This window comes from Etheostoma cragini, chromosome 8 (assembly GCF_013103735.1).
Source record: "Etheostoma cragini isolate CJK2018 chromosome 8, CSU_Ecrag_1.0, whole genome shotgun sequence".
Lineage (NCBI taxonomy): Eukaryota > Metazoa > Chordata > Actinopteri > Perciformes > Percidae > Etheostoma > Etheostoma cragini.
Window position 1 is genome coordinate 24408844 of NC_048414.1, and position 16295 is coordinate 24425138.

The window sequence follows — 16295 nt, forward strand, 5'->3', positions numbered from 1 at the left end:
ACACACACACACACACACACACACACACACACACACACACACACACACACACACACACACACACACAAAATGTTCTACACAGAGACAACAATTGCATTCAGCAAGGTCTGAATTTCCATATGTGTACAATCCCTCAGAATCATTAATATCTACTCACACTGTAGACCTATGCTGTTTTACTAATCCAACTCAGCTTCTACAAGATAAGGGCTGCTAAGCAACCATTTACTCTACGGCCATGGCTAAGCTTGCATGCTCAGTGCATCACTGACAACCTTAATATATTCCTACTTGCTTTTCATGACTCTAGTAAGTAAAAAGAAATCAAGCATCTCTTAAAAACCTCAATATTCCCATGTTACTTTATACTAATGCCAAAAATACCATCCACACATCTGTATACATAAAATCCTATACAACCACACAACAGTTGATTGACTGTGCAATAGACATTCGTTGGAAAAGTGCTGATCAACTTACTCCAGAGTATCGATGAGTCTGCGGTAGTCTACGGGGGGAGGGTATACAATTTCTTCAATGAGCTCTCGATCACAGTTGGCATAGGCTGTGGAAACATGAAGGAAGACCTCCAGGTGCTTCATCCTGTGGGCCAGTGCCAGCATCTTTTGGGTGGCCAGGACATTCAGCTGCATTGCATCTCTGAGGAGGAAAAGTAAGTTAATGTTTGACCTATTCAATGGATGAAATGAACTGACCAAATACAGCATGAACATGTTTTATTCTTCAGTTATTTGTATTAGCAAAGGGGGACTAAAAACAGACCGTCTTGACAACCGAGTGAGGTCAAAATCTGCAAGATAAGATGGATACCAATCAAATGGCTCGAGCTAGGATTTGGTTAGCCTAGCATAAAGACTGGAAGAAACTGCCTGCTAATCATTCATTTGACAGAGTAAAACACAACAGACCTTAATCATTTTCCAATTAACAAGATCAGGAACAAAACATTGAAGGAACCCGGTTAACTTAAACACGCTAACTTTTTAAAGTGGTTGCCAGGCTTTGCAACGAGGCATCAGTTTTTGGTGGACCAATTGAATATATGGTTGTTTTAAACTGTCTATATTTGAAGCAATTCATTTTATGTAACTATAGCGCACATTTTAAGTATGACAATTAATTCTTTCACCAGTTTGTTTAACGACAAAAACAGATTTTTACAATAACTTTATGTGCACCACAATACCAGTTCTGTGTTGTTTTTCCACCAATGGCCAGTGCTAGTTTGTGTCTTTTAGCTCATAGACTGCTGTACGTCCCGGTGTTGGAATCCTCTATAGTGAAATAGCCACTTTTACACTGTTTAGCTGTCAGCATTTTAACTGTGCCACCATAATGAGGCACTGAAATCTGCGTAGCTATTCCGTCCAGTAGATACTGGGCAACGATACCATATTAGCACCAGATTTTGACTTGCATTAACATGAATATAATTGCGCTGCCTGTATCTTTTCACAACAAGACCTGTGTTGCGCATGAACACGGGATGTAGCGTTTAAAGTTTACAGAGACATCAAAAATGAAATATTGTCTTCTTTTGGAATAAGATTTTCTAGTTTTATCAAGTTTTGATTTCTGTGCTATATAAAAACAAAATCAACTAGGGGGGCACTGTTTTTAGCTCCAAAAGACAGGAGTATGTTTCTACTAGTTATATAATTAAGTTGCAAAGTTATGAATCGCAAGTGCCGTTTGGTCGTTGATTATAGCACCCCCTAATGGCCTATCTTTACCAAATTTGGTACACGGCCTCCGAGCGGCATGCCAAACAATTATCACAGGTTTGGTGTCGATAGCATTTACTGTGGCAGAGATATTGCAATTGAGTTTTTAGACAAAACCAATAAACGTTGATTATAGAGCCGCCTAATGGCCCATCTTTACCAAAATTGGTAGAGAGCTTCTAAGCAGCATGAAAAACAATGATCACAGGTCACGGCCTAGGACGAGTTCGGAAAAGTTGGTTTTGCGCTTAGATCGCGCTATTGCAAAAATAACTTTAAGCAAAAATGGGCAAGGCCTATGTCAGGAGACTCAGCTTGATTCAGCAAACAAATAGATATTGAGGGAGTAATAGGCAAAAACACGTTTGACTTCTTTGCAGCGCCACCTAGTGGTCCAAATGTGTAATATTTGGATAGTCTGGTCAGCTACCCATTGTACATCTAACCTGTTAATTTCCTGTAATTCCCTTAAATGTAAGTGGTTAATCCAAACTTGGTCCTATAGGCCACGCCCACCTCAACTGATCAATACCCCACTGTAAGTGGCACCTCAGGAGTGGCCCTAGTCTTAGACTTCTCAAATTTTGTAAAAAAAATTAATAAATGAAAAATAAAATAAAAACCATCGGATGAGCTGTTCATGAGATAAACTTTGTGTATATGTAGCACCCCTTAGAGACCAATTTTGTGAAATTTGTTTGGTAGCTACAGATGGTCTTACCAAAGAATAATCTAAAGTTTGGCTTTGACAGCATTTATTTTGGCCAACATATGGCATGGTGTTTTCATAGTTAGCTACACAAATTTGTTTGTGCGTAGTATGCAATTTTTACTTATAAAAATTATTTTAACAACTTTGTCAGGTTGGTATAGAGATGCTATTTGCCAAGTTTCATGCAGATCAATTGCACGGTCTAGAGGGAGTTAAAAAAAAGATCATTTTTGATAAATCACAATCTTTCAGGCATAAAAGTCTAGGCAGAAATGGGCGTTTCCTATATCAAATGATTCAGTTGGATCCAAGGAACACACTGTTATATGGTTTTTGATTGTCCGATGTACGGTTTGGGGTTTTAGGGCCAAATGCGTTTTTTTCTGCTATAGCGCCACTTTGTGGTGGAAGTTGGTCAATTGTTGCACCTGAGGTCTTTGCAGAGTTTTGGACCAGTCCTAAAAATGGCACATCATTTACGGTTTAGGCTTTAGCGTGAGTTTTATGCAAAGAATAAAAATGGAGGAGGAGAAAAATAATCATTAGAAAAACAATAGGGTTCCACAGCCCTGCTTCTGTGCGAACCGCATAGCTTTGCTACACGCGGTTCCCGTCCACCCCTAAATATTGAACAGGTGTTTGCCAAAGGGGCCAACCAGAAGCCATGAAACGGTTCACAATTGACTCATCTGATTGCCAAGGTCAACCGTTACTGTTGGGCCCTTTTAAAGTGCAGTTGGAGGGAAATAGGCATTGCACACATATTCTCAAATAAAAATAAATTAAACAGATTACTCACTTGAGTGGCTCATTAAAGCGGATGGTGGCGGCACAGTGGAAAACAATGTTAATGTTGTCAACCAGGATGCTCTGATCCTCTTTACTCAGATCCAGCTCTGGCTGTGTAAGGTCACTGTTCACTGCTATGATCTTCTCTGCAAAGCCTGGTTGTTCATCTTGCAATCTCTCAAACAACTGAGTGGGGAAAAGACGTCAAAATGATGTCCAAGTTACAGTACATAGTAAACGGTTATGTACAATTATAAAATATAAATCCTTTATCACTTATCACGTGAACAAGATAAATAAGACCGACTGATATGGGCTTTTTGATCCCAATTTAGAGGGGAAAGACTTTGAACTAGAATAAATGGGACTACTTAAAAAAAAAAAAAAGGCAATCAGAAGGCTGCTTTCCTAAACAACATTTTTAAAACACAAAGCATTATTTTCAGAAACACTCACTCTTTTTTTACACTAGGTGAAGATGGCTGTGTTATACATAAATAGTCATAAATAAACAAGCCTCTGGAAAAAAGATTCCGCAGAAGTTGACATCTAAACAATTCAGCAGAATTTAAATCATTCACTTTCATACAGTTACACATAGGTTCCCCCCCCCCCCCACCACTGCCAAAGAGATACTTTTAAAACGGTGCCTTAACCAATACGTAAATAATAAAAGTTAATAAAAAAAAAAAAGGGGACTAAACCGTCGGCGACATTAAAGAACGGCTTGTTTATTGCCAAGGCCATATAATAAATATTAATAATGTAAAAACTATAACTTATTTCCCCAGTGAATTGCTGTTGAACAACAAAAACAACTACCAGACAAAAAAACGGTATTTAACAACTTTGAATGCACCACAAGGCTACCCATTTTAAGTGAACACAACGTGTGGTGTTTAATTCCGACATTTGCAGCAGCTGCGCTGCAGAGCAGACCGTCCCAACACTGTGTTGGAATCCCCTACAGTCACAATTTTCACCGTTTAACACTAGCTGTCAGCATTGTAACCGTGTTTAATCCAGCTGCTAGCTAAAGGCAGGCTAATGTTACCTGCTGTCGAGTGTAGCATAATGTCAGACACCAGAATAAGGCACAGAAAATTTTGTTCTTAGTTGGTCGCTACCACCATTTACGTCGGCACCCATACCCTAGCGGGACCACGTTTCTGTACACAACACTAGTTATACTATATACACACTATACTATATTATCCCGTAAACTGGGAAAATAATGCATGCGTACACAAAACACTGACAGTGTCATCACAAAGGATGTAGTCAGTAACTGAAAATGCATTCCCAAAGAAATTACTTTTGAGAATTATCCTTCGATAGACAACCAAACTACATTCAACTGCTAGGGGAGGTGCACATTTTAGGGGCATCTTCACTCCACTTTACAACAACCAGCTTGTGTTGTGCAACCTGTTTTTACTTCAACTCCTGAATCATCAAACTAACAACTCACGTATAGCTGGTAACAACAGACTTCACCCTCACGTAATCCTTTACATCCATCAAACACCCATCAAATGGTGCCACCCCATCTCTCTACTCACCTTGCAGTTGATGACGTCAGCAATGCGGGCCTGAGGGCTGTGACCAGCTTTGGACCTGACCATCACATAGACAGTTTTGACTCCTGGGCAGGACCTCAGCAGCTTCTCCAGCAGCACCTTTAACAATGAGCAAGTGGGAGGTACAAAGGAAAGTTAAGTTTTTCCATTCCAGAAGTGAAGAGAATTAAACTAAGGTGTGGTGTCAAGAATGCTTATACCTCCACAAAGTCTGAACAGACTTGAATAAATGAAAAACAATAGCTTTGGTTTAATAAGGCTGTAAAAGGATGACCATATCTACTGCCAGATGTAAAGAAATGTAGACTAGTGATTGGCTCACTCAGACAGGATTTTAAAACCAGGTGAAAACATGTTCTTATTAACCATGTCAGCACAATACAATACTCCCAATTTAGCATAAAATAAGTGTCAAATTGTCATGACAATTTTCATTCTTACCGCTTCATGGTTAAATGTAAAAGGGCTGTATTTATATAGCACTTTTGTAGTCTTAACAACTACTCAAAGCGCTTTTACATAGTACAGGAACCCTTCACACACAGTCATACACTGTGGCCGAGGCTGCCGTACAAGGTGGCACCTGCTCATCAGATAAACACTCACATACACATTTACACTCCGATGGCGCAGCATCGGGGGCAACTTGGGGTTCAGTGTCAGGCAACCGCTTTACCACTGAGCCACAGCCGCCCCTAAGTTTAAGTTAACAGACCTCAAATCTACATGTTTAGTTACTGTTAGTGACAACATTTTTACTAATAACACCCTTAAGTTAGCATACACTTGTGGGCCAATAAAGCAGCAAAAAGTACAGTATGTAACTTATTTGCTTGCGTGTTATGTTGAAAAGAATGAACTGGAAGGATTTTCAGACAGGTTTCCTCTCATCTCACCCGGTAGCCCACATGGTTGGGTTCAGTCATGTCAATGCCATTGGCTACTTTTACAGATGATTTTTTGGGGGCTTTTCCCCCTTCATTACAGTTGATAAACAGGAGAGGGGGAGAGAGATGGGGGATACGGGGGGAGAGACTGAGCAAAGGCTCACAGGTTGGATTTGAACCCGAGCCGCTGCTGGACTCAGCCTACATGAACAAACGCTCTTACTGGGTGAGCTAGAGGCTGCCCTGGCATTGGCTACTTGCTTTATCAAAGTACTACTGTACCTTGCCCATGAAGCCTGTTGCTCCAGTGATCAGCACTGTTTTTCCTGCATAGTATTCTGGGATGTTCACCATGATGAGCTCCTCAACACCACTCCACCTGCACAGGAAAAAAACAAAAGCAAAAGGAGGATTTCAATTGGGAGACAAACTTACAGCGTGCCCTTGAGGTGTATCCTATGTGGAGGCTAAGGATGTGAACCTAAATAAAGTTGAAAAAATAAAATCTGAATTGTAGTGTGGAAGGAAGTCAAGTCTTTTACAGACTTCAGCCTCACTCGTCTGAAACACATTAAACAGCAAACTTGGATATATATGAATGAATACACACACACACACACACACACACACACAAGTACAATGCAGCCCTATTTGATCATACTAGTCCAACATTTTACATGACAGATGTCATGAAAAGGATGAGAAGTAATGACAGACTTCTGAGCACTAATCAGGATTTACTCTGTGCCAATCTGGTACCAGTTGTGGTTTGTGCTTACTGCCAGGCCACTGATGCCACAAATTGAAAAAAATAAAAAGCTACGTGCTAGTGCAAAGTTGTGTGTTATTTACTATGCAAAAAATGTTCTATACCGTCAAAATTGTTATCGGTTAACTGTTAATCATAAACATCCCTAACCAGTTGCAAACTTTGAAAGTATACAGACAAATTCACTTTTTTTTTTTTTTTAATTACGTCAAAAAACATATTGCAGATTAATTTGTTGATTGAATAATTCTTTCTAGTCCCAAATATGTGGCAAACATTACAGTTGGAAAACAAATCACAAAATAATGTGTTGACTCTATGCCCTACTGCATGAAGCCTTATCAGTCACATTATGTTGATTTAAGCAAAAGGACTGGAGCTGATAACGGCAATTCAAGAGATAACTTATCTAATCAATAACTATGGGATTCTTTTTATCAGCCATTGTTTGAATATACAACACTTAATCCAAACAATGTCAAACCCAAGTCTGCTATTAAAGCACTAGCACACCACCACAACGTAATACTGCTTGACCCTCAGAGACCTAAGGTCAGTTATTCAGTTAATTGTCAGTCTGGTTTTATTCTCTAAAAAAGCTTGTAAAACATGACTGTTGTCTATAGTTAAGATATTAACAATTTTTTTGGAAGCTAGGGGTTAATATTTAATTTAGGCCTTCATTAGTAAAATAAAAATATAATTGCAGTTTTTTTCTCTACCCTTTTCTAAAAAGGGAATTATGAGCCTGAGCCCAATTTAAAGCAGTCAACTTTTTTTTTTAAGACGCAACGCTACTTATTTGTGTCAACGCATTTATGTAATCAAATTGTCCCAGCCTTAAAGCACCCCAAAAGTGTGAGGAAGCGTGGGTTAATGTATATTGATACTGGGATGTCTAGAGAAATATGGGAGTCGATTGACTTCAAAAAAAGTTCAACACTTTACTTGAACCAAAGTTCAAAACAACCGTTAATGTGCGTCTTAAGTCCATTTGGTATTTAGTTTTTTTCCTGACAAATCATTCACAAAATTTGCACTTACTTCGGTATTGATTGATTTTGGGTAGACGTTTACATCATGATAGTTACACTGAACAAAAATATATACACACTTGTTTTGCCCCCATTTTTCACGAGCGTCCACAAAAGGCGTACTCAAATATCGTTAACAAATCTGCGTTAGCCTGCACTTCTCCTTAGCAGAGATAATCCATCCACCTCACAGGTGTGGCATATCAAGTTGCTGATTAGACAGCATGATTATTGCACAGGAGATAAAAGGCCATTGTAAAATTATCACATTATCACAATGCCATAGCTTTTGAGGGAGCGTGCAATTGGCATGCTAACGGCAAGTCTGTCCAAAGTGGTTTCCCGTGAATTAAATGTTAATTTCTCTACCATAAGCCTTATCCAAAAGGCGTTTCAAAGAATTTGGCAGTATATCCAACTGGCCTCACAACCGCAGACCATATGGAACCACACCAGCCCAGGACCTCCACATCCATTCCGTCTGAAACCAGCCACCAGGACAGCTGCTGCAACAATCAGTTTGCATAACCAAAGAATTTCTGCACAAACTGTCTCAGGGAAGCACATCTGCATGCTAGTCGTCCTCATCAGGGTCTTGACCTGACTGCAGTTCGTCGTCACAACCGACTTGAGTTGGAAAATGCCCCCCATTCGATGGCATCTGGCAATTTGGTAAGGTGTTCTCTTTAAAGGATGAATCATTTTACTGTACAGGCATAGATATTGTCACTAGGCTCATTCAAGATGAGCAAGGTCTGCGCAGAATCGTTCATGGCATTTGCCACCCAAAGCAGGCCGGTTAGATTTGTGTCTTAGATTTGATCCCGACTTGCTCGGACGACATGCACACGTGGGCAACAATACCCACGCGAGATCAAGGCGGCCGCAGGTTTGAGACACGGACAGCGCAGTTTTTTTCCCCACCAACTGCAAGACCCATTTTGTACAGAACATACGTAGTGTGGATGATAGTTGTATTAAGGTAAGTATGAATAGCAGAACAGCAGCCAAAATGTCCTTAATGAGCTTAACATTTTGATTTTTGAATGTTTTGTAGCTGAACGTATGCAGAACAATAACTATAGAATGCAATTTCTAAAGAAATTGCGATATGAATGCTGCATGTTGAAAGGCAGACATTGGTATCTTTGTGGCTGCCCACCACACCAATCAATGTTAACCGCCACATACTGCCGAATACGCTCCCACACAACACAGACCCTACCCCTCCGTGGGGATTAATTAATGCCATTGATTCTACACACTCCAAAACAGTACTGCCGGTATGAGCCTTAAACATGGTTTGCGACTGGCTAACAAACAGAGGAAGTTGCTTTTCCCACATTAATCTTTTCCTCTCAGAAGAGACAGCTAGTCAATATTAAGTTTAATGATTACATTTATTTATTCCGGGTTTCTACTGCATAGATAGAGTAACTCACTCATTCACCACACAGCTAGGGAGATGATAATGTTCAGTGATGAGAATGGTTTGTGCACACACACACACATTTCTTAACTTGCATTTTATGTATCTATACAACTTGTATTGTCTGTGTGCTGTGTTTTATGTTGCCAGAAGGGGGCCAAAGATGAATTTTCAGTTTAATGGACAATGAAACATTTTACCTCTTAGTTGTGAGAATAGTTGAAAAAGTATGAACGGGTTAATTAGTTATAAATATTCTATTATATAATATAAATTATATTAGTTAATTAATTAGGTTAGTTAGTATGATTGCCTTAGAAAAAGGTTGAACCTAGAAGTTTTGAAAGACACACACAAACAGTTGACAATTCCCAATACATTATCTTCTGTTTATTTTACTACATATATATTGTTAAGACTTAAATATATATATATATATATTAAAAAAAATACAGTATGACATGATAAATAGAAGGCTTCAAATAGACCCGGTGATGATTATCAACCTTTACTGCCTCCAGCATTCCATGATTGGCCCCAAAAATCCTGATTGGAGCACTTTCACTCATTTTCATTGAAGTTCACACGTAGGTAGTTATATGGCCTTTACACAGAATAACTACCCATTTCCAAGTGCATATGCACCAGTTTTGGAGTAATTAATAGCACATATGCAATTACCAAAGTGTTTTCCAGAGTATGAATGAATGATGAATGTATGAATTTAGGCTCATAGCTTATCTTTATTATACCCAACTGCAGACCTCTTATGTATGTAAACATGCAATGACACCGATTGTTGAAATGCAAAATTTTATTTAGAAATAAAAACCCATTCATAAACCATCCAAGAAATAGTAGGCCCGACTCTTGTCAGCCGACTATCAAATTGCTCTGTTGAGCAATAATTACACCTAGAACCAGTCACAGTAAATTGGCGCTGCCTCACTAGCCGGAATTCCCCCAGCTGCTCTCTGGACCTGAGGGTCTTGTGTATCCACACCCTTCTTGATGCTGCCTTCCCCCCCTATAGCCTCACAACCAGTGCCAGTGTCTAGGCTCTCTTTTTATTCAAAGAAAGCACCATCTTCGTCACCAAATCACTACTGGAATCGTTGTGTATCCTACACAGTGTCGCATGTACTCCACGTCTAATGTAAACACCGGACGCAGACGTGACGTGCATTCAAATATTGCTGCATACATGACGTAATGTAGAAAGTCTTGCCTATTTTGCTCTGAGCCCAGCGGCAAGCACAACAAATACATTTTAGGAATAGGATGCAACCTAATGGTGAGCGCATGCTGCATCCGATGTGTTTCCACGCACGGTATGTAGATTTAATACAGGAGGCAGCGCGGCAGTTTGTGGAAATGGCTTCACTTGGAAGATCTCTGTGCCTCGTGTGAAAGCCTGATTGCCTCCCTAAGTACATGGGCCTCATTCTTAAGAACATTTTTCCAAAGAAAAGCCTACATCTGATTCATGACATGTTATTAAACTGCAGAATTTTTTGCAAGTGTGTTCTTATAAATGAATCCCAACGTCTTCGTAAATTGAATGCTAGTGCGCATTGCTCTATTTAGCATAGGTAAACTCCCCGTTAATTACCAGAAAAGGGCATGAGATGGCAGTGCCGTGTGCACACTTACTTTACTTTAAACTTTAGCAATTCTGAAATGCGGGTACTGCTGAAAGAAGTTAACAAAAAAAACAAGACATATTTAGTAGCATCAGCAATGGATACAAGGAAGTAAAAACTCATGCAGTGACCGCTGAATCTGATTAAGTAAAAAAGAAAAAAAAATTGGTTTGATCTGAAATCTGAGGCACGAAAAACAAAAACACCAGTGTAGTGTAGTTAAAAAGTCAAATAAAATGACATCCTAAGTCCTTTCTTAACCACTTTTCTTTAACCCAATTGGTAAACGGCATATTGTTTCGCCCGACAACCACGCAAAAGCTGAACCCAAGGCGTAACTTAAGGAAATATCAAGTAAGTAGGACCTTCAAGGTCTGTGGCACATTGCAAATATCCCATTAACATTGATTAAGTAAAAAGTCTGTCTGTGTTGACTAAAGCGCCCCCCTATTGGCCAATCGTAGCCAAATTTGGTACAGAACCACAAAGCAGCATGTCAAAGCGTAAGACATTTCATTATGATGGCAGAGATTTTATTTGCAAGTGTTCAATCAATGGAGTTATTGGCAAAACGTATTCATGTTGATTATAGCGCCCCCTATTGGGCAACCTTCATCAAATGTGGTACATAATTTTAGAGTAGCATGTGAAACAAACCTCAAGTGTTTCACAGTTAGCATTTCATCTGGCAGAGTTATGCTAAAGCTGGTGTTTTGTTACTAGCTACAGAAGTTTGTGGGTGGTAAATAGTTTAACATAGCAAGATGTTCTTGATAACTTTTGGTCAGGTTCATCCGGTGATGCTAGATACCAGGTTTCGTTCACACGGCCTAGGAGGAATTTGATTCAAGGAACACGTGGTGTACAAGTTTCTAACGTGCTATGGGTAATGTGGGCGTTTATAGGCAAAAACACTTTTGACGGGGTTATAGCACCACCTAATGGTCCATATGTGCAGTTTTTGGGTCTGTGATGTGTGGTCGGGAGATTCAACTTACCAAGGTTTGTGCAGATCGGTCGCACACAGTCTAGGAGGAGTTGGTTGAAGATATGTTGCAATTTTTCGCACATAAAGGACTACGCGGAAATGTGTGGGTGCCCTATATTAGGAGATTCAGCTGAATTCAGGGAAGGCGTGGATATGTGTATTTTTTATGTGCAATGTACGGTTTGGGAGTTACGAGTTTATTCTGTTTTAGTGTCACTTAGTGATGGAAGTGGTTGAATTCTTTTTTCTGAGGTCCTTGCAGGGATCTGGAAATTAAAATGGCACCACCCAACCATGTAAGGTTTAGGCTATAGCATGACTTATCAATAGGAAAGAAACTTAAGGAAAATAGCAGGGTTTCACAGCTCTGCTGGATCTGTGAACCGCATCGCCAACACGGTTCTCAGCCACTTCGGACCCCTAATACGGAAAATATAACAGAGGTGCTAGGAGAATCCAACTTGCCTCAACACTCTGCAGATGTTATTAACATGGGTGGGTCATCTGGTGAAACTGTATACCAATAATAAGATGAATACTAAAGAATTGAACATGAACAATATTTGGAATGCCACTGAATCACCATTCAGACAATTGCACCGTCAAATAAAACAGCATATCAAATAACACTGAAAACATGAATTCAGAGAGATAGAAGACAATAGAATATTTGTGCACTACACTCTGAGGACACCTACTCAGGCCAATGCTGCAGATTCAGTTTGCTGCATCACATCCATTGCCAGGTGGCCAGCTCCAGCTGTATGCTGGTCACATGACTACAGCAGAGCTGCACACTGACTGAAGGCAGCTTCTGAATGCACTCACAGAAAAGGAAAGCCACAAGAGAAATCTAGTGTTAACGTTAAGTGTTAAATTTATTATTAAGATGCAGTTGGACAGTATGGGACTTAATTCAAAGTTAAAGACAGTTTGCATTTTAACATTACTTTAAACTCAAACCCATGGCCTGGCCTATCAGAAAGTACCAGCTGAAAACAGGACCTATTGGAGGAAGAGGAACATAGGCTCAGGAGGCAAACTTTCCCCTCACCCTAAGTGCCACTTGCCAGGCCGCCATTGTAAATAAGAACCTGTTCTCAAGTAACTATGAATCTTAGCTGTAGGAAAAACCATTGGTGTCATGTCTGTGCTTCACATTTAAAGAGTAGGTATACACACCAACTAAAGATTTGTTGCATACACGTCTTTTAGTCTGTGTCTTGGAGGCCTACACAAAATATGCAAGGATATTTTGTGTAGGAGAGGCACACTCAAAATGTCTGACATAGTTGGCACTGATAATTGCAGGAGTCAGTCTCTGTCTGCTGTAGGGAGCATATGGATTTAGTGTTGAAGCTGAACGACGAAAAAAAGTGGTGGACAAAGCGGGGACTGTGCGCAACCAGCATGCACAGCAAGTGGCTTATTCTAGCAGCAATACTTCAATATGATGGCACATTTACAGAGCCAATCATGCCAGTGTCTCCATTGACTGTGCTGTTGAGCTTATGCTTCACCAGGTATTGGTAGTCTACAATGTGGCCAAACCGTTTTGTTTGATTAGAAAACATTTTATGTTCTTAGCCAGAACTTTAAGACTAACTTATTTTTGACAAATAATGATGAAAAAAGCATGTTGGCAAGGCCAACACTTAATGTCAAGCCCTGCAATAAGCACCATGTAATGTGAAAAACCACTGCCAGATAAAGAGTAATGATTTGACAAAGACTTGTCTACTTGTATAAAACCATTCCTAGTTTCTTCTTGGGATAATTAGCACCGGTGCATCCTAGAGGAGCTAACAGCTAACAGACGCTGCTAGCACTGGTCACTACTGTTGTCTGAAAAATAACAGACACGGCACAAAATGTTGCGTTTGCTGGTAAATTCAAAAACTGACTGCTATCTGTTGAGTTTTCCTCCCGTTACTCTGACTGTCTACATCTAGAAACTGAGCTGCAGGGGGTGCAGGGAACTACTCTGACTGGCACATGATCAAACAGTGGTTTACGGAGCGGTAGATGGGCTATGAAATGACGCTTTAAAAAGAAAGAATTTAATTAATTGTACAGCCCTAATTCAACCCCTACAGGAAAGATTTACCAAGCAGATGAAATGTGTTTACTAAAAGGCAATAATGTTAAACCATTGGAACGCTGCATCCTCCAGCAACACTGAGATCAGTTTGCAATAACCTGCTTACTCTAGTAAGAAATGCCGACTTCCTGGCTCATGGTGATGTCACAACACCCCATCTTTGTAAGTGGCTTGTATAGACCTGCAGTTCAAGCAAAAATCACACAAACACACACACGCACGTTTTACATACCCACGTTTCACTATATTACGTTCAGTATAACGTGAAATCAGTGCAACGAGAACCAACCAACAAGGTAGCGATGGAGTTTATTTTAATTTTTTTTACACTAAAGTTATGGCTGAGCTTGCAAAAAAGAAACAAACTTAGGGAAGCATTGTCAGAGGAACGGCAGATTGACCGAACGAGTTGTCAGACACAAGTAAACAGAGGAGCTGCGAAATATCTATTCTGAAGCTGTGTGTGTGTGTGTGTGTGTGTGTGTGGGGGGGGGGGGGGGGGGGGGGGGGGGGGGGGGGGGGGGGGGGGGGGGCTCTATAGAGAAACCTGCGAGCAAAAAGCAAGAAAACAAAAGACATGGCCAAAACTGTATAGCGCTCCTTTAAGTTCACAATACATTAAAACGTATTGGAAAAAAATTGTTAATAGTAAGTATCTATAACTAGGTAGATGACCCTTCCCAAACTTTCTACACATCACTAAAATAAGTTACTTGAGACAAATCCTAACAGTGATAACATGATGGATTTCAGCAAAGAAAGTGTTATTATACAGGAGCCAACATATCAGAGCAAAAACACACTACCAACAGGCATTACGAAGCCAACAAATCCAGTGATTCTCATTACTCACAGCTGCCTTACACCTTACCACTCACTGTCCATTGGCTCAATTGGCGACGCTATGTTTGCACTTTTGAGCACAGTCGCGCAGCTCCCGCACCGGCGCGCTTTGCTTGACGCAGCGACACTGCCGTCGTTAACGAGCGTTGTTGTTGCCGGCTTTGGTCTGACAGGCCCTTTAGGGCCCTTGTAGGCCTTTCAGATCAAAAGCGGCAACGACACCGCTGCACTCTGAAACCCATTGTTCACAATGGCTTGCGACGCTCCAAGACGGCGTTTCGCTGCGTCATGCAAAACGCGGGCGCAGCAGCTGCGTTTAAAGTTCGGTCTGGTTGAACTTTCGGCGAAGTGCGCTGTAGATGTGCGCCGAACCAAGCGGCAGCCCAGCGCAAACCACGTTTCGTGTTAAAGGCCTAATCAACTTTATTATATTAAAACAACACCGACTATTTGGGATTTGAATGCCTTTAACAAGATTAACGTTGCGGTTAGCATAGGAGTACATTAAGTTGAGCTGATTAGGCAATGTTAGCCATCGCCTTAAATTAAAAGTCCCACATATGCTGCCAGAGCAGTCAACCTTCTTCATTTGAGTGCCTAACGTTAAACAGTGTTAGCGTGCGGGAAAAGGAGAACCATTGAGAATTGAGTTTGTTTAACAGAACAGCCCCAGGGTGGCTGGGCGGTCGTATTGGTGACTAACTCTCTGTGGTAACGTAAGTGAGGGGAAAATGCGAGTAACGGTATACAGTAGGCTAAATGGCCATAACGTCTAACTTAGTCCTTAACGTTGTATCTGCGTATCTTCGGCCAGCACTAAAGTAGTGTTAGCCACCCTTCCCTCCTCTTGGTGCATCTCTTCCTACACGATGTCACACGTTGAGCATTTAGAAAACCAATTATGAGCGTCGCCGTCAATGAATACAGAGCACATACGGCTCGTGGACATAATTTGAAAGGTATACGTACCAGAAATGTCGTTGTTTCCCGGTTCTTCAACTTGGGCGCCTGTAATGTGGCGGCGGAGCAGCTCGTACAGCTAGAGTGGACACTTAGCAGCAGGAAGCCAGCAGCCTGGGCGGATAAATGTACGGCCGTGACGTCACCGGCTCGGCACAGATAGGTTGAAAAGAGGTCTCACTCCTCCGTATTTTACTTCATCTAAAAAAAAAAGCGCTTCAGGTGAACTTAAAACGCAAATTCTGGGTGTCAGCTATTAAAATGTTGTGGAAAAAAGAAAATGCTAAGTAGATGCGTTTCTATCAACTGTTTAGAGCGAATATACTTGACTATGCAAAGCGAACTTTCGTCACAAGTTGACGTTACGCAAAGCCTAGTTGTAGGTTGCAAAGCAGCTTGCTAAATCAAATAGTTTAGCTAAGAGAGGTAGCATTGTACAAGTTGGCCACCTGTGCAAAATACAGCGTTGCGGCAGAGACATTTTATGTCGTCTAGACAACCGTTAAAAGCTGTACACGGTGTTTAGGGCCATGCGATTCAAGCTGTTGAACCAATACGTCAATTTACCCGACATGGCTGAGAAACAGGCCATAGCGCACCGCACCTACACTAAGCACCTTGTGCCACAACTGTCCTACGCACTGGATGGCACCCATTTCCTGACCCAATCATTCCCCCATCCGATGGATACCTGGACTATAGTCATGTGATTTACATGTTCGCTACGTTACAACTTATTCAGCAAAGCTGTTTACATCTCCAATTTTGCGCATTTACTATTTTTCAAGAAAAGGCAAAAAGAAGAAAGTGCGTGC

General features: G+C 40.8%; 1 protein-coding gene across 2 annotated transcripts in view; it reads right to left on the reverse strand.

Annotated features, from left to right (window-relative positions):
- far1 (fatty acyl CoA reductase 1) overlaps positions 1-15972 on the reverse strand; it is a 28876-nt gene extending 12904 nt beyond the window's left edge. Inside the window, exons 1-5 of one of the 2 annotated variants that reach the window (XM_034878395.1) lie at positions 15490-15972; positions 5996-6092; positions 4809-4925; positions 3257-3432; positions 481-660 (exon numbers count right to left, since the gene is read on the reverse strand). In XM_034878395.1, coding sequence (XP_034734286.1) covers positions 481-660; positions 3257-3432; positions 4809-4925; positions 5996-6067 — 545 coding nt within the window. In that variant the 5' untranslated portion in view covers positions 6068-6092; positions 15490-15972. The remainder of the gene's footprint in view (positions 1-480; positions 661-3256; positions 3433-4808; positions 4926-5995; positions 6093-15489) is intronic. The other variant, XM_034878394.1, reaches the window with a different exon arrangement.
- Positions 15973-16295: the final 323 nt, after the last annotated feature.